This window comes from Lampris incognitus, chromosome 3 (genome assembly GCF_029633865.1).
Source record: "Lampris incognitus isolate fLamInc1 chromosome 3, fLamInc1.hap2, whole genome shotgun sequence".
Lineage (NCBI taxonomy): Eukaryota > Metazoa > Chordata > Actinopteri > Lampriformes > Lampridae > Lampris > Lampris incognitus.
The window spans coordinates 115,016,919-115,038,636 of record NC_079213.1 but is presented as its reverse complement, the minus strand read 5'-3'; the positions used below and the strand labels follow the sequence as shown (position 1 = coordinate 115,038,636).

Genomic DNA, 21,718 nt, shown 5'->3' with positions numbered 1-21,718 from the left:
GAGGTGGATCACCCAAGGCTCTAAGTACAAAGACCATCGCGTCTCTTTTCCAACCTTCAGCTTCTTTGCGAGGTTCGTCTGCAACCAAGCAATGATCAGAAATGATCCAAGCTTTGCATTCTCCTCATCCTGCAGCTCAAGTTATGCAAAAACAGAGAAGCTGGCAAGTTCCGTAACAGGGAAACTGTGTCGGTAAAGAAAACTGAGGTGTCGGCCACAACTCCAGCTTCACAGCCTGAAACCGAAGAACCAGACAAACAATGTCCTCGCCACCACAAGCCACACCCCTTGTCAAAGTGTCGTGGATTCAGAAGCAAACACATAGATGAAAGGAAAGCCTACCTAAGAGAAGCGTTTATCTGCTTCCGATGCTGCGCATCCACCAGACACATTGCAAAGGACTGTAAGGCTGCTGTCAAATGCAGGGAGTGTGATAGTGTCAGTCATGTCTCCGCTTTGCGCCAAGGACCCGCCCCTTGGTCAACCGAAGTGTTTGAAACTGAGCAATATCATGGTGGGTAGTCAGAAAGTGAATCCCCTGAAGTCACAACCAAGCGCACAGAGATATGTGGTGATGCTCCCAGGCCCAGATCATGCTCCAAAATCTGCCTAGTGAGGGTTTACCCCTCCGGCCGTCCCGCTAAGGCAGAGAAAGTTTATGCAGTGCTAGATGACCAGAGCAACCGGTCTCTGGCAAAGTCACAGTTCTTTGACCTATTTGGCATTAGCGGCAACCCATCTCCCTACACTCTGAGGACATGCTCAGGCATAGTTAAAGACGGCTGGGAGGAAGGCAAGCAACTTCACAGTGGAATCATTTGACGGTAAAACACAGGTAGTACTACCCACTCTCTTAGAATGCAGTTCAATGCCAGATGACCGAACTGAAATCCCCACACCAGAGATGACACAGTACTTTCCTCATCTCATTCCAGTTGCAGACAAGATGCTGCCTCCAGATCCTAGTGCTCCAATCCTTCTCTTGCTTGGAAGGGATGTTCTAAGTGTGCATGAGGTACGTCAACAGTACAATGGGCCTAACAACACACCATACGCACAGTGCCTAGACTTAGGCTGGGTTACTGTAAGAGAGATTTGCCTTGATGGAGTCCACCTACCATCCGATGTTAATGTGTACAAGACCAGTGTGCTTCCCAATGGTCGTGCTTCATACCTTACTCCATGCACTAACAGTGTTTACATCAAAGAACGCTCCAGTGCTCCATCTCAACAGTACCTTCCCATCCCCGGTCATACAGAGAGCTCAAGAGTCTTCAGCATGGATGCAGACAACCTGGGAGAAAACGTCTTCCAAACGACCACGGATGATGACAAACTTGCCCCATCCATAGAGGACAGAATCTTCCTTAAAACCATGGACAGAGAGGTGTACATGGATAAGGAAAACTATTGGGTAGCACCCCTGCCCTTTCGTTTACCCCGCAGGCCACTTCCAAACAAAAGGGATCAGGCAGTTCAGAGACTCACCTCCCCACAGTGCACACTCCAGAAAAAGCCAGAAGAAGTGGAACCCTTTTGAGCTTGTGGAACCAGATCGAGACGGTGAGATTCGACCCCTGGTGACAACACTCACAACCAAGACCACAGAGTGACCCCTCGGGTCACACAGATTTCAGCGCTTCTCAAACTGGAAGTCTCTCTTGAGAGGTATTACAACACTTACTCACATAGCAAGGTCATTCTCCAAAAGGTCACACATAGATGACTGCAAAGGCTGGCACAGCTGTAGAAAGCCTTACGCCACAGAACTTTCACAAGCCAAGACATATATCATAAAAGTTGTATGGCAAGAGACATATAAGCGTTCAAGACTCTGACACAGGAGGGGAAGGTTTCACGGCAAAGCCTTGTAAAGAAATTGGACCCCTTCATTGACAAGGAGGGGTTGATGAGAGTTGGCGGTAGTATCCGCTCAGCTGACATCTCAGACCAGGAAAAGCATCTGATGATACTTCCAGCCTGTCACCATGTGTCCACTCTACTAGTCTGTCACTACCACAGCCATGTAGCCCATCAAGGCCGCCATTTTACTGAAGGCGCACTGCGTACTGCTGGACTTTGGATTGTCGGAGGCAAAAGGCTTGTCTCCAGCACAGTCTACAAATGTACCACACGCAGGAAGTTGAGAGGGAGGTTTGAGGACCTGAAAATGGCAGAGCTACCTGTGGATCGAGTTGCCATGGATCCACCATTCACCCATGTAGGTGTCGATGTATTCGGCCCATGGAAAGTCGTGTCATGCCGAACAAGAAGAATCAGCACTGAAAGCAAACGATGGGCTGTCATGTTTAGTTGTTTGAACCCCAGAGCAGTTCATCTGGAAGTGATAGAGTCCATGTCAACTTCAAGTTTCGTTACTGGCTTGAGATGCTTCTTGTCTATTCAGGCCAATCAAGCACCCTCGGTGTGACAGAGGTACAAACTTCATTGGAGCTTGCAATGAACTACAAATCAACACAGAAGGCTCAGAGATCAAGAGCTACTTACAAGATCAGGGCTGCACATGGACATTCAATGCACCCCATTCATCCTACATGGGAGGAGCGTGGGAGAGAATGATTGGTATTGCTCGATGCATCCTTGATTCACGCCTGCTGAAGAACAGCGCAACATGCCTCACACATGAGGTCTTGACCACTCTTATGGACGAGGTTATGGCTATCATGAACGCCAGACCCTTGGTTCCAGTCTCAACCGACGCGGAGATGCCTGAAATTCTCTCGTCTGCAATGCTTTTAACCCAAAAAGCCAGAGTAACACCAGCTCCTCTGGAAGACTTCAAGATGGATCACCTCTGCAAAACCCAGTGGCGACAGGTTCAGAGCCTAGCAGATTCTTTCTGGAAGAGATGGAGGCAAGAGTACTTGGTGACGCTGCAACCAAGGTGGAAGTGGACTGATGAGAGACCCAATCTTAAGGAAAGGGATGTGGTCCTGCTGAAGGACAATCAGGTGAAACGCAACGAGGGGCCAGTTGGACTCATTGTACAAGCCATACCAAGTGCCGACAACAGGGTTCATATGGTCATGGTGAAAATCATTAAGGAATGTACTGTGAAAAAATATCTTAGGCCCATTAATGACTTAGTTTTGCTATTACCTGATGAAGTACAGAAGGACTAAGGGAAAATAGTGGTATAATAGTACCAGGTGGGGAGTGTTCTGACCCCAGCTAGGTGTTACATTACTGTACTGAATACATGATCTTTTGTATATTAACTAGATTCTCTTCCAGGTGATCCAAAGGAGTTGAATCAAGTGCAACTGGACTTGGTATATATCAATGCACCCCATTCATCCCACATGGGACTTGGTATATATCATACCATATACGTGAAAAGAGCCACTCATATCTACGGCTCTGTTAGCGACGGGCGTTGGTAAACATCAGGACACAAAGAGCCATGGACATCTATAGCTCTGACAACGACTCCTAGAGGATAAATTCTGAGTTTCATCACCAGCCAGTCAGACTAGCTTGGTCTAGTCAGAAAGGCACGAATTGAGGAAGCCTCTTGGATGAGAGGCAAAACGTCTTCACGGATATATACCAAGTCCAGTTGCACTTGATTCAACTCCTTTGGATAACCATGACGACCTGGATGAATGAGAACATTCACAGACATCTTCCAGGTGAGAGATGCACACAAAAAACTCAACTTAGAACAAGATTCCTTCCTGCTCTCTATAACTGCATTAGAACTGAAGACGACAGAACTGCCCATGCTTTGTTATGACGTTGGGTGTTACAGTGCTGCGCCCTATTGGTTGTTTTAGGTATTGTTAGTTTCACCAAATCAGAGTCCATTTTGTTTATCTTCCGTTTGGCTCGTTGTGAAGCAGCAAGCAGTGTGTGAAATGCAGTCTGTTTTTCTTCGTTTGAACCTTGGAGTAGATATGTCTGTAAGTTTCAGCACTTACATATTAGATCCGAAACGTAATTTTGTAAGTTATATATTTCTAGAAGACGTTTCTTCTTGTCTTGATGTTGCTAGCTAACCTATTTTAGTTAACTTAGGAGCTCATTCAAGCTGACAGCTCCCTACCCAGCATCTAGCTAATTGACATACGTTCCCATGTTTGCGAAGTTCACATGATAGTGTGACGTGGTCAAATAATGGACTCCTCGGCCAACCTTTAAGAGTCAACCAGCAAGCTTTTAATGACCATAAGACAAGCCTTTGTTTGTATTTTCAGTTTTACAGTGTTGACACCAGTAAAGCCACACTCTGTTGAAGACGGGTTTATTGGATTCTTTTTGTTAGCTATCTGTCTAGCCTTGCTCAGACGCAATTGCGAGGACAGAATATGTAGTATTGGTAAATACTACTCTTCTGTAGTATTGGTACATATAACACACCTACACATCTCACAGCCGCACGTTGGGTGTGAGATGGAAGAGAAAGAAGTATTCTGGAGTGAGTTGGATGAAGTGGTGGAGAGGGTACCCAAGGAGGAGAGAGTGGTGACTGGAGCGGACTTCAATGGACAAGGGAACAGAGGTGATGAGGAGGTGATGGGAAGGTATGGTGTCAAGGAGAGAAATGTGGAAGGACAGATGGTGGTGGATTTTGTGAAAAGGATGGAAATGGCTGTGGTGAATACATATTTCAAGAAGAGGGAGGAACACAGGGTGACATACAAGAGTGGCGGAAAGTGACTGAATGAATGAATGAATGATTTATTTCGGTCATACATTTTTGTTCATATGCGACACAGAAAAAAAAAAACATCATCGCACATATTTAGAATACAGTTACTAAAGGAAGGGGAAAAAGAAAAAAAATTATACCAAGTTGTAATCCTTAATTAGTTTACATTTTAAAGATTTTCTGAAACTCAGCAGTGCACACAGGTGGACTATATCTTATGTAGGAGGCACGTCTGAAAACAGATGGGAGACTGCAAGGTGGTGACAGGGGAGAACGTAGCTAGGCAGCATCGGATGGTGGTCTGTAGGATGACTTTGAAGACCAAGAAGAGGAAGAGAGTGAAGACACAGCCGAAGATCAAATGGTGGAAGTTGAAGAAGGAAGACTAATGTGTGGAGTTCAGGCAGGAGGTAAGACAGGCACTGGGTGGTAGTGAAGAGTTGCCAGATGGCTGGACAACCACTGCAGAAATAGTGAGGGAGACAGCTAGGAAGGTACTTGGTGTGTCATCAGGACAGAGGAAGGAAGACAAGGAGACTTGGTGGTGGAATGAGGAAGTACAGCAAAGTATACAGAGGAAGATGTTGGCTAAGAAGAAGTGGGATAGTGAGAGAGATGAAGAAAGTAGACAGGAGTACAAGCAGATGCAGCGTAAAGTGAAGAGAGAGGTGGCAAAGGAAAAGGTGTATGGTGAGTTGTATGATAGGTTAGACACTAAGGAAGGAGAAAAGGACTTGTACCGATTGGCTAAACCGAGGGACTGAGCTGGGAAGGATGTGCAGCAAGTTAGGGTGATGAAGGATAGAGATGGAAATGTGCTGACAAGCGAGGAGAGTGTGCTGAGAAGGTGGAAGGAGTACTTTGAGGGGCTGATGAATGAAGAAAATGAGAGAGAGAGAAGGGTGGATGATGTGGGGATAGTGAATCAGGAAGTGCGGTGGATTAGCAAGGAGGAAGTGAGGGCAGCTATGAAGAGGATGAAGAGTGGAAAGGCAGTTGGTCCTGATGACATACCTGTGGAGGCATGGAGGTGTTTAGGAGAGATGGCAGTGGGGTTTTTAACTAGACTGTTTAACACAATCTTGGAAAGTGAGAGGATGCCTGAGGAGTGGAGAAGAAGCATACTGGTACCGATTTTCAAGAACAAGGGTGATGTGCAGAGCTGTAACAACTACAGAGGTATAAAGTTGATCAGCCACAGCATGAAGATATGGGAAAGAGTAATAGAAGCTAGGTTAGGAGGAGGAGAGGTGGTGAGTAGCGAGGAGCAGTACGGTTTCATGCCAGGAAAGAGCACCACAGTGCCACTCTTGCTGGTACCCTTTTGTCGCCTCCTCCGCTCGCTACAATATTACATATTACAATATTACACAAATGTTTTTTTAAACTACATCCATATTTGCTGCATATCTAAACGAGACAGTATGTAAAATGTTATAAAATTCAAAAAGCCATATCCCTTCATGATTATCTATGTACCTTAATTCCCGATCGACCGCTTGTGTAGGTCATGTGACTTGTTGATTGCCGAGGTCACGTGTTTTCCTGTCAACTGCAGAGGTGCCCTGCGGCGTCTCCACGTGGGTTGTCGTGTGGCGACGACAAAACGATGATTTAAACTTGCTTTTTTAAAAATTAAACAAAACAGCAAGAACAAAACATAGACAGAGGCACAAGAAGAGTGAAAAATATTAAAAACATACAATAAGGGGAGTAAAAAAGCTGGGAGCATTATTTTACAGACACAAATTATGACCTACACTAAGAGATTCACATACAATAAATGTACCAGCCTTAGCATTTTCTTTTTTTTTGTATTTTTGAAAAAGAAAAATATTTGTGGGATAAATGTGTTTTTCAGCCTGTCATCACAACAAAAGAATCAGATCGTTCAAAAAGATAACATCACTGTACCATATGTGGTCTCATATTGGACTTGTATTGTTGACAGAAAAATCAAACTCTGGAAAAAAGTTTGGTCCTTACCATATAAATATCTTGCAACGAATAAGGCGAGAGACGTATCATTAAAGTTGTGGCATAAATATGTTTTCTTGCTTCCAGATTTCAAAAGGACACCGACACCAGCTCCACTCCTGAAACAACTGTACGCTTGTTTTGGACATGTTTCTATACAGAACAGTTCTGGTCAGATGTTCTGGTCTTCATGCAGATGTGCTTTGATGAGTTTTCTTTCTCCTTTAAGGACATCCTTTATGGGATTTTTGATACACGAAGGAGGAGGATGGCAAACATTTTATAATACATTTTATCTTTATATTTGCCAAATTCTATATTCATAAATGTAAATGCAGTAACTGAAGACCTTTCTTTCCTGCTTTTCAAAAATGACCTTTCAAAATATTTAGAAAGCATTAAGCATTCAACAAAAAAAAGAGAAAAATTTAAACTTGCTTTCTTCCACTGTCTTTATTGAAGAAACGAGTATTACAACAACACACGTTCAACCAACACTGAGACAAGAACACAACAGGCACCGTTATAAAGTAAGGATGGTTAATATAACGGAGTATGACTGCATTTACAGCACCACATTACAGCCCACGAGTTATCAAGACACAGGCTAAACGAAACACGACAAAATAGATAAATACAAAGCCCAGAGGTAGGCGTGCAACTCAGAAAGTTCTGGTAGCCCACTAACCGTACAGGCATACTACTCAGAAAGTTCTGGTAGCCCACTAACCATACAGGCATACTACTCAGAAAGTTCTGGTAGCACACTAACCGTACAGGCATACTACTCAGAAAGTTCTGGTAGCACACTAACCGTACAGGCATACTACTCAGAAAGTTCTGGTAGCACACTAAGTTCTGGTAGCACACTAACCGTACAGGCATACTACTCAGAAAGTTCTGGTAGCACACTAACCGTACAGGCATACTACTCAGAAAGTTCTGGTAGCACACTAAGTTCTGGTAGCACACTAACCGTACAGGCATACTACTCAGAAAGTTCTGGTAGCACACTAACCGTACAGGCATACAACTCAGAAAGTTCTGGTAGCACACTAAGTTCTGGTAGCACACTAACCATATAGGCATACTACTCAGAAAGTTCTGGTAGCACACCAAGTTCTGGTAGCACACTAACCGTACAGGCATACTACTCAGAAAGTTCTGGTAGCACACTAAGTTCTGGTAGCACAATAACCGTACAGGCATGCAACTCAGAAAGTTCTGGTAGCACACTAACCGTACAGGCATACAACTCAGAATGTTCTGGTAGCACACTAACCGTACAGGCATACAACTCAGAAAGTTCTGGTAGCACATTAACTGTACAGGCATACAACTCACAAAGTTCTGGTAGCACACTAACCGTACAGGCATACAACTCAGAAAGTTCTGGTAGCACACTAACCGTACAGGCATACAACTCAGAAAGTTCTGGTAGCACACTAACCGTACAGGCATACAACTCAGAAAGTTCTGGTAGCACACTAACCGTACAGGCATACGACTCAGAATGTTCTGGTAGCACACTAACCGTACAGGCATACAACTCAGAAAGTTCTGGTAGCACACTAAGTTCTGGTAGCACACTAACCGTACAGGCATACGACTCAGAATGTTCTGGTAGCACACTAACCGTACAGGCATACTACTCAGAAAGTTCTGGTAGCACACTAACCGTACAGGCATACTACTCAGAAAGTTCTGGTAGCACACTAACCGTACAGGCATACTACTCAGAAAGTTCTGGTAGCACACTAAGTTCTAGTAGCACACTAACCGTACAAGCATACTACTCAGAAAGTTCTGGTAGCACACTAAGTTCTGGTAGCACACTAACCGTACAGGCATACTACTCAGAAAGTTCTGGTAGCACACTAAGTTCTGGTAGCACACTAACCGTATGAGCGCAGTTCTTCTAGTTCGTGAGTCCGGACGGTCTCGAACGCTTTCTGACGTCATCACAAACCACGGATTTAAACTGGCTTCCTCTCAAACAAGCTTTGCTATTGCGTCAGACACAGATCTTCTGTCAGCCAATCGGACGCTCTGTTTTATCGCACGGATACTGTCCGCCAATCACAGGGCACGTTGCAGGGTTCGCGTGTCGGACTGTGATTGATAGGTTTTATAACTAATACAACTTTAGCCACAGGATTCTCTCATTTACATGAAGGTGAGACGTCCGTCTGTCTGTCTGTCTTTATACTTTTACTAAACGCTGGGTTAAGTTGCGGTGGAGCGCTTCTCTCTCTCTGTGTGTGTGTGTGTGTGTGTGTGTGTTCGCCGCTGGGTTAGTTTGTGTGGCGGCCGTGTGTCGTAACGTCGTCCGTCGCTGAGCCGGGATTCACTGAGCGCCAACTGACGAACGCAGCACAGACAGCGGAGAGGCTAATTAGTACTGCGAAACACCGCTCCCGCACGTCAGTACTGCAAGCAACACCACCACCGACGTGTTCACTGGCATGTACGGACAGACACACTCACGGACGGACAGACACACTCACAGACAGACAGACAGACACACTCACGGACGGACAGACGGACAGCCTGACGCACAGACAGACAAGACAGACAGACACACTGACAGACAGACAGACACACGGACAGACAGACAGACAGACAGACAGACAGACAGACAGCCACATGGACAGACACACAGACAGACAGACAGACAGACAGACAGACACACAGACAGACAGACAGACACACTCACGGACGGACAGACACACTGACAGACAGACAGCCTGACGCACAGACAGACAGCCACACGGACAGCCAGACAGACACACTCACGGACGGACAGACACACAGACAGACAGACAGCCACGGGCAGACAGGCAGACAGACAGCCAGACAGACACACTCACGGACGGACAGACAGACACACTCACGGACGGACAGACAGACAGACACACTGACAGACAGACACACTCACGGACGGACAGACAGCCTGACGCACAGACAGACAGACACACTCACAGACAGACAGACACACTCACAGACAGCCAGACAGACAGCCTGACGCATAGCCAGACAGACAGACAGCCACATGGACAGACAGACAGCCTGATGCACACAGACAGCCACATGGACAGACAGACAGACAGACAGCCTGACGCACAGCCAGACAGAAAGCCAGGCACACTGACAGACACACTGACAGACAGACAGCCTGACGCACACAGACAGCCACACGGACAGACAGCCACACGGACAGAGACAGCCAGCCAGACAGACAGACAGACAGACACACTGACAGCCACACGGACAGACAGACAGACAGCCTGATGCACACGGACAGCCACACGGACAGACAGACACACGGACAGACAGACAACCTGACGCACAGACAGACAGACAGACAGCCTGACGCACACGGACAGACAGACACACGGCCTGACAGACAGCCTGACGCACAGCCAGACAGACACACTAACAGACAGACAGCTTGACGCACAGCCAGACAGACAGACAGCCACATGGACATACAGACACACGGACATACAGACACACGGACAGACAGACACACGGCCTGACAGACACACGGAAAGACAGACAGCCTGACGCACAGCCAGACAGACACACTAACAGACAGACAGCTTGACGCACACAGACAGCCTGACGCACAGCCAGACAGACAGACAGCCACATGGACATACAGACACACGGACAGACAGCCAGACACACTGACAGACAGACAGCCTGACGCACAGCCAGACAGACGGACAGCTGGATAGATAGACAGACAGACTTTACTGATCCCTGAGGGAAACAGTTTCGCACCACAGTAGGAACAGTACGCATTACCAGAGCAAAAGCATTAACCACTGCAAGGTATGGTAATAACTACTGCCCAGCCGTAAGGTATGGTAATAACTACTGCCAAGCTGTAAAGTATGGTAATAACTACTGCCCAGCTGTAAGGTATGGTAATAACTACTGCCCAGCTGTAAGGTATGGTAATAACTACTGCCCAGCTGTAAGGTATGGTAATAACTACTGCCAAGCTGTAAGGTATGGTAATAACTACTGCCCAGCTGTAAGGTATGGTAATAACTACTGCCAAGCTGTAAGGTATGGTAATAACTACTGCCGAGCTGTAAGGTATGGTAATAACTACTGTCGAGCCCTAAAGCCCGCAATCTTTCGTTGTAATTTATCACCTTCCAGTGGTATTTTACCAGTATGAACTTCAGATATTGTCATTTGTTAAATCACTGATAATGACAATTTGTTAAATGAAATTTCTCCCAAAACAGAGAGTGAAATATTTGGTATTATTGTTATTATTATTGTTGTTGTTTTTGTTGTTGTTGTTGTTTAGTATGAGTTTAAATACTTGGGGTCAACTGTCCAAAGTAACAGGGAGTGCAGGAGAGAGGTGAAGAAGAGAGTGCAGGCAGGGTGGAGTGGGTGGAGAAGAGTGTCAGGAGTGATTTGTGACAGAAGGGTACCAGAAAGAGTTAAAGGGAAGGTTTACAAGATGGTAGTGAGACCAGCTATGTTGTATGGTTTGGAGACAGTGGTCTGATGAAAAGACAGGAGGAGGAGCTGGAGGTGGCAGAGATGAAGATGATAAGATTTTCATTGGGAGTGATGAAGAAGGACAGCATTAGGAAGGAGTATATTAGAGGGACAGCTCAGGTTGGACGGTTTGGAGACAAAGCAAGAGAGACAAGATGGAGATGGTGTGGACATGTGTGGAGGAGAGATGCTGGGTATACTGGGAGAAGGATGCTGAATATGGAGCTGCCAGGGAAGAGGAGAAGAGGAAGACCAAAGAGGAGGTTTATGGATGTGGTGAGGGAGGACATGCAGGTGGCTGGTGTGACAGAGGAAGATGCAGAGGACAGGAAGAGATGGAAACAGATGATCTGCTGTGGTGACCCCTAACGGGAGCAGCCGAAAGTAGGAGTAGTAGTAGTAGTAGTAGGATTATACTTTACATTACCAAACAGTTGAATGTGATGAACCTCAGCTGGATTCTTACAGTATTTTTGCATATGTACTATGATATACCAAATGTGCATATGTACCAAATTCTCTCTCTCTTTTCCTTTACAGCGGTAATATTTTCCATAGTGCCCAGCACTACTTGTAAAATATCCTCAAAAATATCTGACACTTCAAACAGTGGTGGTCTGGTCAATAGGCACGTTGTTGCGTGGTGGTATAATGTAATGAACAGGAAGCACAAAAGAGCCGTCAAGTAACACTGATAAATAGAAGCAAACATTACTAATATAAGAAATGTGCATGAGTAAAAAACAAAAGGTAAAAATGATGCTTGCAATGAGGTAAAAACAGGTGAAAGATTACATTGCTGAAAAGCATTACAATTACATTAAAGCTAACTTCACGGACACTCGGTAGCAGCAGTACTGTAACCTAAATTCCCAATTGCTCGGCTACTTTGACAGCCTATTGTGCTCACTGACACGTTGTTGTGACTGGGGATCCGAGGTTTGTGTTGCTGATAATGGCTGCGAGCTAGCTGGTCAGCATGCAGAAGGACGTCAGCCGAGCGCTCACGTAATATTGACAGCTAGTTAGAAGGAAGAACAGACGGTTACATCAGACAGCAAAACTCAGTGCAATGGAAACATTGAATAGTTGAGTACACCAGAAGATGTTGTAAAAGCAAAATGATATCCAGACAGTCAGTCAGTCTGTTCCACTCATGGCCAAAGAGACTGATGGGTTAAAAAGTAGATCAGCCCCTTGAGTTATTTAACCGACAAATGGCTTTTGCAGAATAGGATCATCTGCCTGGATGGTGACTTGGGACAGGTGCAGCATACAGACTTGGAGCGGGTACCTGTTACAGTCAGAATGTACTAGTGCTTGGCTTGTTGATGTTCGTTAGCTGGTGTGGATTTCCCCTAATATAACTGTTTGCCTTTACAGCTCTGGTGACCTAGAAGACCCCGCTAACATGCCCCAGACAAATAAGTCAGTGAGTGGCGCTAGCGCACTAGGGCAGCTGTCGGGCCCCGACCAGGGAGAACCACCACCCCAACCTGATGCCAGTGGCCAGTTGGCTGCATCAGATGCCCCAGAGGAGGATTTGGGAGACCCCCACATTGACAAATCCCCCAGTGACCCTAAAAAGTACAGGTAGGATCAGATGTCATTTGTCGAGTCTGACTCAAGAAGGTGGCGGCTTGGCCCGATCCTGACAAAAACCTGACTAATGGACTGGTTTCATTTTCTCGACCTGGAGCTGATATGAGCCAAATTTGAGCCATGTCCATTCAGTCCTGCAGGGGCAGAGTTCAATGTTAATGTTTTTTGTTTTTTTTCACAAGTGTGGGTCAGGAATCTACTTGCCCGAAGTCAATTTTTAATTGCCCCATACAGATGTTTTTATTTGTTATTATTATTATTATCAAATAACAGCAAAGACTATTGTCATGTGTAGTCTTTATTTAAGTAAATGAAACATAAGGGCACAGTGTGTCATAGATGCATAGCAACAAACATTCTTGCAAATCGAAAATGTATGACCATCTCCCCGTCCATCTGTCCGGAGCTTCTCCCAGATGGACTCAGTAAATGTGAGTGATTGAGCGAGTGAGCTTAACCATGTGTGAGTGAGTGAGTGAGTGAAAGAACTGGCTATAGCAAGTGCTTCACATCTAAAAACCTAATGAAACCATACTAACACAAATCTTAATCACACCGACATGTTCGCTGCCCTACTGACGGCCATGTTTGTACAACACGCTCCACATTGGAATTGACAACTGCTGGCCCCTCAATGCTAACGTATAGCAGTTTCCACAGTATTTCAACTGAAGGGTTGCTCCGCCAGTCTGTTTTAATGCGCTTCATGGCACTGAAGCCACGCTCACAGGCAGCGGTGGATGGTGGGAGCATGAGGATCAGCTCAACCACCATCAGCAGGTTGGGCAGGCTCTGCAGCCTGTCAGAGTCTGTTAAAAAGTCTGCCCATACCTTGCTTTGTTGGACCTGGGACAGCGCTTTGATCACCACTTTTGTGTTTGGCCACTCCTGGTGCCTTGCCCTGACCCCTGTCACAGCCCACCCTATCCAGTATGTCAGCAAAGTGGTCTGTGATGATACGGAGATGGTCTGTTCTGTAACTGTCCAGGTCCGCCTCCTCTGTGGGCCACTCCCTCAGGTCCAGCAAACTCTCAGCTGCCTGAAGAATCTTATCACTCCAGGTCCTTGAAACGGCTCCCCATGCTTTTGATGACTGCGTTGGCACTTCAATATGTCAATATAAAATTTAATTTTAAATAGTTTGTCCTGGAGGGCGTTGCTGGGGAGAGGGACGTCTGGAGTGCCCTACTTAGCTTGCTGCCACTGTGACCCGACCCCGGAGAAGCGGCTGATGATGACATGAGATCATTTGTTTTAAAGGCAGGGACAATGTGCAATTTAAACATGTCACACATTGAACACGATGGAGTGAGCCCTTTCATGAACAACAGGCTAATTGAACTATATCAACAAATGCTCTTGTTTTCTCTTTTTCCATTTGCTACCTGTCGAATTTATCCTTGCTCTCCTGGCTGAAGCTCTGGAGCTGCACTGCATGGAACTGGCCCTCTGCAGAGTCCTGAAGAAAGCCTTCAAGCTTCTGTCCAGATGCTGAATGCATGCTTGTGAACATTAAACATTGTCCTCCTAAAGCTTCAGGCTTAGACTGCAAAGAATAACAATGTCACTAATACTAACACTACACTATATACTTGTCACTCAAAACAATACAGAGGAAAAAATCTGACCAGTTTACAACTTTTAGGCGATCCTGTACCAGGACCATAAACAGGAGGTGGCTGTAGTCCTTCAACATCTGGACACACTGCTTGGCTCTCCTGATCATGTCTGCACTGGCAGATCTGGAAAAAGCGCACGCACATCACAGTTGTTCAATAATGAGAATAGAACCCAGTGATGCAAATGCAAATTGAAAAATAGGTGACTCTTTGCCACAACAATGACTTGTCTGGTTTCACTGGTGTTCTCCATATGTGCCAACACCACAGCATAGTCCTTCATGAGGGTCTGAAGAGCTCTGTGGCGGAGTCTGCCAGGACAGACGCGGTATTTGGAAAACACACATTTAAACTTTTCTGAAACTCCCACCCCATACAGAATCACCACTGGTTTACACTTAGACAGCTGTTGTCCTCCTCCTCTCTTCCATCAGCTGGTGCACTGTTTGGGGTCTTCCTGGCTTTGACAAACACCCAGTTAGGGTAACCACACTTAACCAGAACCTGTTTAATGTGGGATTTCTCCTCTTCCCCGGCCCCTGTGTCGGTGGGGACGTTGTCAGCTCGGTGGTCCAGCGTCCTGATGACTCCTAGTTTATGCTCCAGTGGATGATGAGAGTCAAACCTTACGTACTGATCAGTATGTGTTGGTTAATGGTAAACATCAACAATCAAATGTCCCCATCACCAGTTGCAATGTCACAGAGTAAGAAGACTAACCTGTCATGTTCCTCATCCTCCCTGGTGAACCTGATGTGGTGTCCACAGAGTTCCTGTGGTCGGTGAAATGTGCTACATCCTGAGATTTAATGTTAACCCAGGTGTCGTCCACAAATCCTGAACCAATGGCTAGGTGGCGGGAGTGTCAGAAAAGCTGACATGCGTATTTTTCAAACATCGTGTCTCAGTTGCTTTCAAACCCCAAAATACACTGTTCCAGAAGTTGGTCCATCCCAAGGATCAGGTCCCCGGCACAAACAGAGCAATATAGTGTAGCTGTTAAGTGCCAGGAGGATTGCCGTGACTTGTGTGCTGGGGAAATCAAACAGACGCTGGCCAAGAGGATGGGACAACACAGGAGAGCTAACACGTCAGACCAGGACTCCACAATCTACAGCATCTACAGACCAGGACTCCACAGTCTACACCATCTACAGACCAGGACTCCACAGTCTACACCATCTACAGACCAGGACTCCACAGTCTACACCATCTACAGACCAGGACTCCACAGTCTACACCAGCTACAGGCCAGGACTCCACGGTCTACGCCATATACAGACCAGGACTCCACAGTCTACACCATCTACAGGCCAGGACTCCACACTCTACACCATCTACAGGCCAGGACTCCACACTCTACACCATCTACAGGCCAGGACTCCACGGTCTACGCCATCTACAGACCAGGACTCCACAGTCTACACCATCTACAGGCCAGGACACCACAGTCTACACCATCTACAGGCCAGGACTCCACATTCTACAGCATCTACAGACCAGGACTCCACAGTCTACACCATCTACAGACCAGGACTCCACAGTCTACACCATCTACAGACCAGGACTCCACAGTCTACACCATTTACAGGCCAGTGGTCACTCTTTCAAGGATGAGGACGTGACCATCCTTGATAGGGAGGTTTGAACGGGAAGTCACAGAGGCCATCTATGTAAAGAGGGAACGACCATCCCTGAACCGGAGGGGCCAAGAGTTCATCTGTCACCATCTAACAATGCTGTGATTGCAACTATTGCCCAATCCTCTGTGAATAGTACACATGGCCACTGTAACTCTAGTTAATGGTCACACCCATATCTGCATATGAAACTGGTGGTTGGTTTGGGTCGTTATGCCACTGTATTGTTTATAAGAGTGGGACACCTACAGTCAGGTGAGACACTATTGTTTATAAGGGTGGGGACACCTGCAGTCAGGTGAGACACTGTATTGTTTATAAGGGTGGGGACACCTGCAGTCAGCTGAGACACTGTATTGTTTATAAGGGTGGGGACACCTGCAGTCTGGTGAGACACTGTATTGTTTATAAGGGTGGTCAGTTGAGACACTGTATTGTTTATAAGGGTGGAGACACCTGCAGTCAGGTGAGACACTGTATTGTTTATAAGGGTGGGGACACCTGCAGTCAGGCGAGACACTGTATTGTTTATAAGGGTGGGGACACCTGCAGTCAGGCAGGACACTGTATTGTTTATAAGGGTGGGGACACCTGCAGTCAGGTGAGACACTATTGTTTATAAGGGTGGGGACACCTGCAGTCAGGTGAGACACTGTATTGTTTATAAGGGTGGGGACACCTGCAGTCAGGTGAGACACTGTATTGTTTATAAGGGTGGGGACACCTGCAGTCAGGCGAGACACTGTATTGTTTATAAGGGTGGGGACACCTGCAGTCAGGCAGGACACTGTATTGTTTATAAGGGTGGGGACACCTGCAGTCAGGCGAGACACTGTATTGTTTATAAGGGTGGGGACACCTGCAGTCAGGCAGGACACTGTATTGTTTATAAGGGTGGGGACACCTGCAGTCAGGTGAGACTGAAGAGGTCACTCAGATGGTAATGAAAAGTGTCTGTCAGTAAACGTGTCCAAATGAACTGATTCAATTGTCTGTGACTTTCTTACCTCGCTTATTGAGCATGCATCAAGACATATTTGTCTGTGTGTGTCTGTCTCTCATCAGATACATAGAGCTGAGTAATGGGCTCCGCGCTCTCCTCATCTCTGACCTCAGTGGGTCAGATGGCGAGGGGAACAGGAAAGAGGTTGGAGAGGAAGATGGGGATTCAGGTGAAAGGACAGAGGACGATGAGAACAGAGATGGGAAGGAAGACAGTCACTTTGACGAGCTGGAAGAGGAGAACCAGGGGAAGAAGAAGAGAGGGACCTCTGAGAAACAGGTTGATGTGTATGTGTGTGTATGTGTGTGTATGTGTGTATGTATATCTATAAAAAATTTTTATTAAAAGTCTCCCTCTCACCCCTTTTTTGGGTGGTGTGTGTCTTCCTCAAGTTCAGGTCCTCCACCAGAGGCCTGGGAGTTTGAGGATTGTGTGCAGTATCTTAGCTGTTCCTGGGACTGCACTGTTCTGGACAGGGACCTCAGATGTTGTTCCTGAATTCTGCTGGAGCCGCTCTCCCAGATTGGGGGTCACAGCCCCTAGTGCTGCTGTTACCACTGGGGCTACTGTGGATTTCACCTTCCACATCCAATCTAGTTCTTCCCTCAGCCCTTGGTGTTTCTCCAGCTTCTCATGCTCTTTCTTCCTGATTTTGCCGTCACTCGGGATGCTACATCGATCACTACTGCTGTCTTCTGTTCCTTTTCAACCACCAGAATGTCTAGTTGGTTAGCCAGCACCTGCTGTTCAGCTCACACCTAATATTCAGACTGGTCTAAAAAACAATTTGATAGTATTTTTCCATCTTTGCTGAGCAGGAGTTTTGTGTGAAAGAATCAAAGGTCCCGGCTCCTGTCCCAAATATAGGCTGGTTGTATTCAATACACTACTACTACTACTACTACTACTACTACTACTACTACTACTACTTTCGGCTGCTCCCGTTAGGGGTCACCACAGCGGATCATCCATTTCCATCTCTTCCTGCCCTCTGCATCTTCCTCTGTCACACCAGCCACCTGCATGTCCTCCCTCACCACATCCATAAACCTCCTCTTTGGTCTTCCTCTTCTCCTCTTCCCTGGCAGCTCCATATTCAGCATCCTTCTCCCAGTATACCCAGCATCTCTCCTCCACACATGTCCAAACCATCTCAATCTTGTCTCTCTTGCTTTGTCTCCAAACCGTCCAACCTGAGCTGTCCCTCTAATATACTCCTTCCTAATCCTGTCCTTCTTCATCACTCCCAATGAAAGTCTTATCATCTTCATCTCTGCCACCTCCAGCTCCACCTCTTGTCTTTTCATCAGTGCCACTCTCTCCAAACCATACAACATAGCTGGTCTCACAACCATCTTGTAAACCTTCCTTTTAACTCTTGCTGGTACCCTTCTGTCACACATCACTCCTGACACTCTTCTCCACCCACTCCACCCTGCCTGCACTCTCTTCTTCACCTCTCTTCTGCACTCCCCGTTACTTTGAACAGTTGACCCAAGTAAATTAAACTCCTACGCCTTCATCACCTCTACTCCTTGCATCCTCACCATTCCACTGTCCTCCCTCTCATTCACGCATAGGTATTCTGTCTTGCTCCTACTGACTTTCATACCTCTTCTCTCCAGTGCATACCTCCACCTCTCCAGGCTCTCCTCAACCTGCACCCTACTCTCATTACAGATCACAATGTCATCCACAAACATCATAGTCCATGGAGACTCCTGCCTGATCTCATCTGTCAATCTGTCCATCACCATTGCAAACAAGAAAGGTGGTCCTAGGAACAGCTAAGATACTGCACAGAACCCTCAAACTCCCAGGCCTCTGGTAGAGGACCCGAGCCTGAGGAAGACACACACCACCCGAAAAAGTAGTGAGAGGGAGATTTTATATAAATATTAAAAAAAATCTCCCTCTATATATATATTGCAGTGAATTCGGGGGGCAGCCGTGACGCAACCCGGGTCTCCCGCACCACGGGCAACTATGTTAACCAGTCGACTAAAGGGTCCGACCCGTTAGCCAGGGGCTAGCGAGTCTAGTCATCCATGGTCGTTACACTATATATGTAGTATAGTCAATTTTATTTGTATAGCGCAATCGCACAAATTACAAATGTGCCTCACGGAGCTTTACAGTAACACAACATCCTGTCCTTAGACCCTCACGTGGATAAGGAATTGAAATAGGCTAACAAAATTATATGGATATATAAGATATATAAAAATAAAATGTGATGAGGGGGGTATATATAATCACCCTGTCATGCATCAGGTTGTGTGTATTTGTTTATGTGTGTGTGTGTGTGTGGGGGGGGTTATGTATATGTGGGGGGGTTTTCAGTCTGACTGTATTGTGTGTATTGTGTGTTTCAGTCTGCAGCTGCTGTGTGTGTCGGTGTGGGGAGTTTCAGTGACCCAGATGACCTCCCAGGCCTTGCCCACTTCCTGGAACACAGTAAGTTAAGCAGGCAGGGGGTGGTAACTGGTAAATGGACTGCATTTACCACTTTATTCCAAAGTGATTTACAGTTAATGCCTCACACACACCCACAGACACTCGTACTGCGCTGGCAGGGTTGACCTGCAAGCTAACAACTCACACACACCCGTACTGCACTGGCAGGGTCGACCTGCAAGCTAACAACCCACACACACTCGTACCGCGCTGGCAGGGTCAACATGCAGGCTAACAACCCACACACACTCGTACAGCGCTGGCAGGGTCGACCTGCAAGCTAACAACCCACACACACTCATACTGCACTGGCAGGGTCGACATGCAAGCTAACAACCCACACACACTTGTACCGTGCTGGCAGGGTCAACCTGCAAGCTAACAACCCACACACACCCGTGTCGTGCTGGCAGGGTCGACATGCAAGCTAACAACCCACACACACTCGTACTGCGTTGGCAGGGTCAACCTGCAAGCTAACAAGCCACACACACTCGTACCGTGCTGGCAGGGTCAACCTGCAAGCTAACAACGCACACACACTCGTACCGCGCTGGCAGGGTCGACATGCAAGCTAACAACCTACACACTCGTACCGCGCTGGCAGGGTCAACATGCAAGCTAACAACGCACACACACTCGTACCGCGCTGGCAGGGTCAACATGCAAGCTAACAACCCACACACACTCGTACCACGCTGGCAGGGTCAACCTGCAAGCTAACAACCCACACACACTCGTACCGCGCTGGCAGGGTCAACATGCAGGCTAACAACCCACACACACTCGTACAGCGCTGGCAGGGTCGACCTGCAAGCTAACAACCCACACACACTCATACTGCACTGGCAGGGTCGACCTGCAAGCTAACAACCCACACACACTCGTACCGCGCTGGCAGGGTCAACCTGCAAGCTAACAACGCACACACACTCGTACCACGCTGGCAGGGTCAACATGCAGGCTAACAACCCACACACACTCGTACCACGCTGGCAGGGTCAACATGCAAGCTAACAACCCACACACACTCGTACCGCGCTGGCAGGGTCGATATGCAAGCGAACAACCCACACGCACTCATACCGCGCTGGCAGGGTCGACATGCAAGCTAACAACCCACACACACTCGTACCGCGCTGGCAGGGTCAACATGCAAGCTAACAACGCACACACACTCGTACCACGCTGGCAGGGTCAACATGCAAGCTAACAACCCACACACACTCGTACCACGCTGGCAGGGTCGATATGCAAGCGAACAACCCACACGCACTCATACCGCGCTGGCAGGGTTGACCTGCAAGCTAACAACCTGCCCACTGGGAAGTGTTGGGTGTCTTGCTCAGGGACACTTCGACATTCTCCAGGGAGAAGCCGAGGATTGAACTGGCAACCCTCCAGTTGCCAGATGTCCTACTCGACTTCCTGAGTGGGCCTGCAGTGGGGATCATGCAGGGGTGGTGCACAACACATTATATGTGCAAAAAACATTTGTGCATCTAAAAATATACGCTGTTCAGGATATTTTTTTAAACGTTATAATTCTCATTGGGAAGAAAATTGTCACTCTATTTTTCTGCCCCCCTATCTCCCCCCACCACGAATCTCTTTTTTTCTCTCCCTCACATTTATCACTTGGTTTCATGTGAGGTAGGTTTTCACTAAAACACCGTCGTCAGAGGGGCATGTCAGACGTGGTCTGTTTTCAGTGTTTTCAGTGTTTGTGATGTGTCGGCCTTGCTGTTTTGGGTTGTCTGTTAGCTAAACCGTGATTCAGACGAGCTAACTGTAGTTCTGTTGACCCGCTGCTTAGGCATCTATGTTACAATGTCATTGTTAAGCATCCAGTCAGGATATGATGTAAATAATATGTGTAATATGGCGGTCGTTCGTAACCCGGGCCTCAACCGACCCGGTATGGAAATCTGATTTATTAGCCGCATATTTGATTTGGCAAAGCTGTTACACCGGATGCCCTCCCCGGTGCAACCCTCCCCATTTATCCAGGCTTGGGACCAGCACTAAGAATGACCTGGCTGGTGCATTCTCAGTGGCTGGGTTTAATATGTAATGTTAGATACTCAACTCATATTGTGCCGTCAGTACTAGACCTACTTCCAATTTCCGGAACGATGGCGCAGTGGTTAGCGCTGTCGCTTCACAGCAAGAAAGTCCTGAGTTTGAACCCTGGGGTTGTCCAGCCTTGGGGGTCATCCCA

The 21,718-nt window shown here is 47.0% G+C and overlaps 1 protein-coding gene across 2 annotated transcripts in view; it reads left to right on the top strand.

Annotated features, from left to right (window-relative positions):
• The first annotated feature begins 8,895 nt into the window (after nucleotides 1-8,895).
• Nucleotides 8,896-21,718, top strand: part of nrd1b (nardilysin b (N-arginine dibasic convertase)) — a 56,314-nt gene continuing 43,491 nt past the window's right edge. Inside the window, exons 1-4 of one of the 2 annotated variants that reach the window (XM_056275917.1) lie at nucleotides 8,896-9,072; nucleotides 12,560-12,769; nucleotides 17,103-17,319; nucleotides 19,416-19,497. In XM_056275917.1, coding sequence (XP_056131892.1) covers nucleotides 12,588-12,769; nucleotides 17,103-17,319; nucleotides 19,416-19,497 — 481 coding nt within the window. In that variant the 5' untranslated portion in view covers nucleotides 8,896-9,072; nucleotides 12,560-12,587. Of the gene's footprint in view, nucleotides 9,117-12,559; nucleotides 12,770-17,102; nucleotides 17,320-19,415; nucleotides 19,498-21,718 lie in introns of both variants that reach the window. The other variant, XM_056275916.1, reaches the window with a different exon arrangement.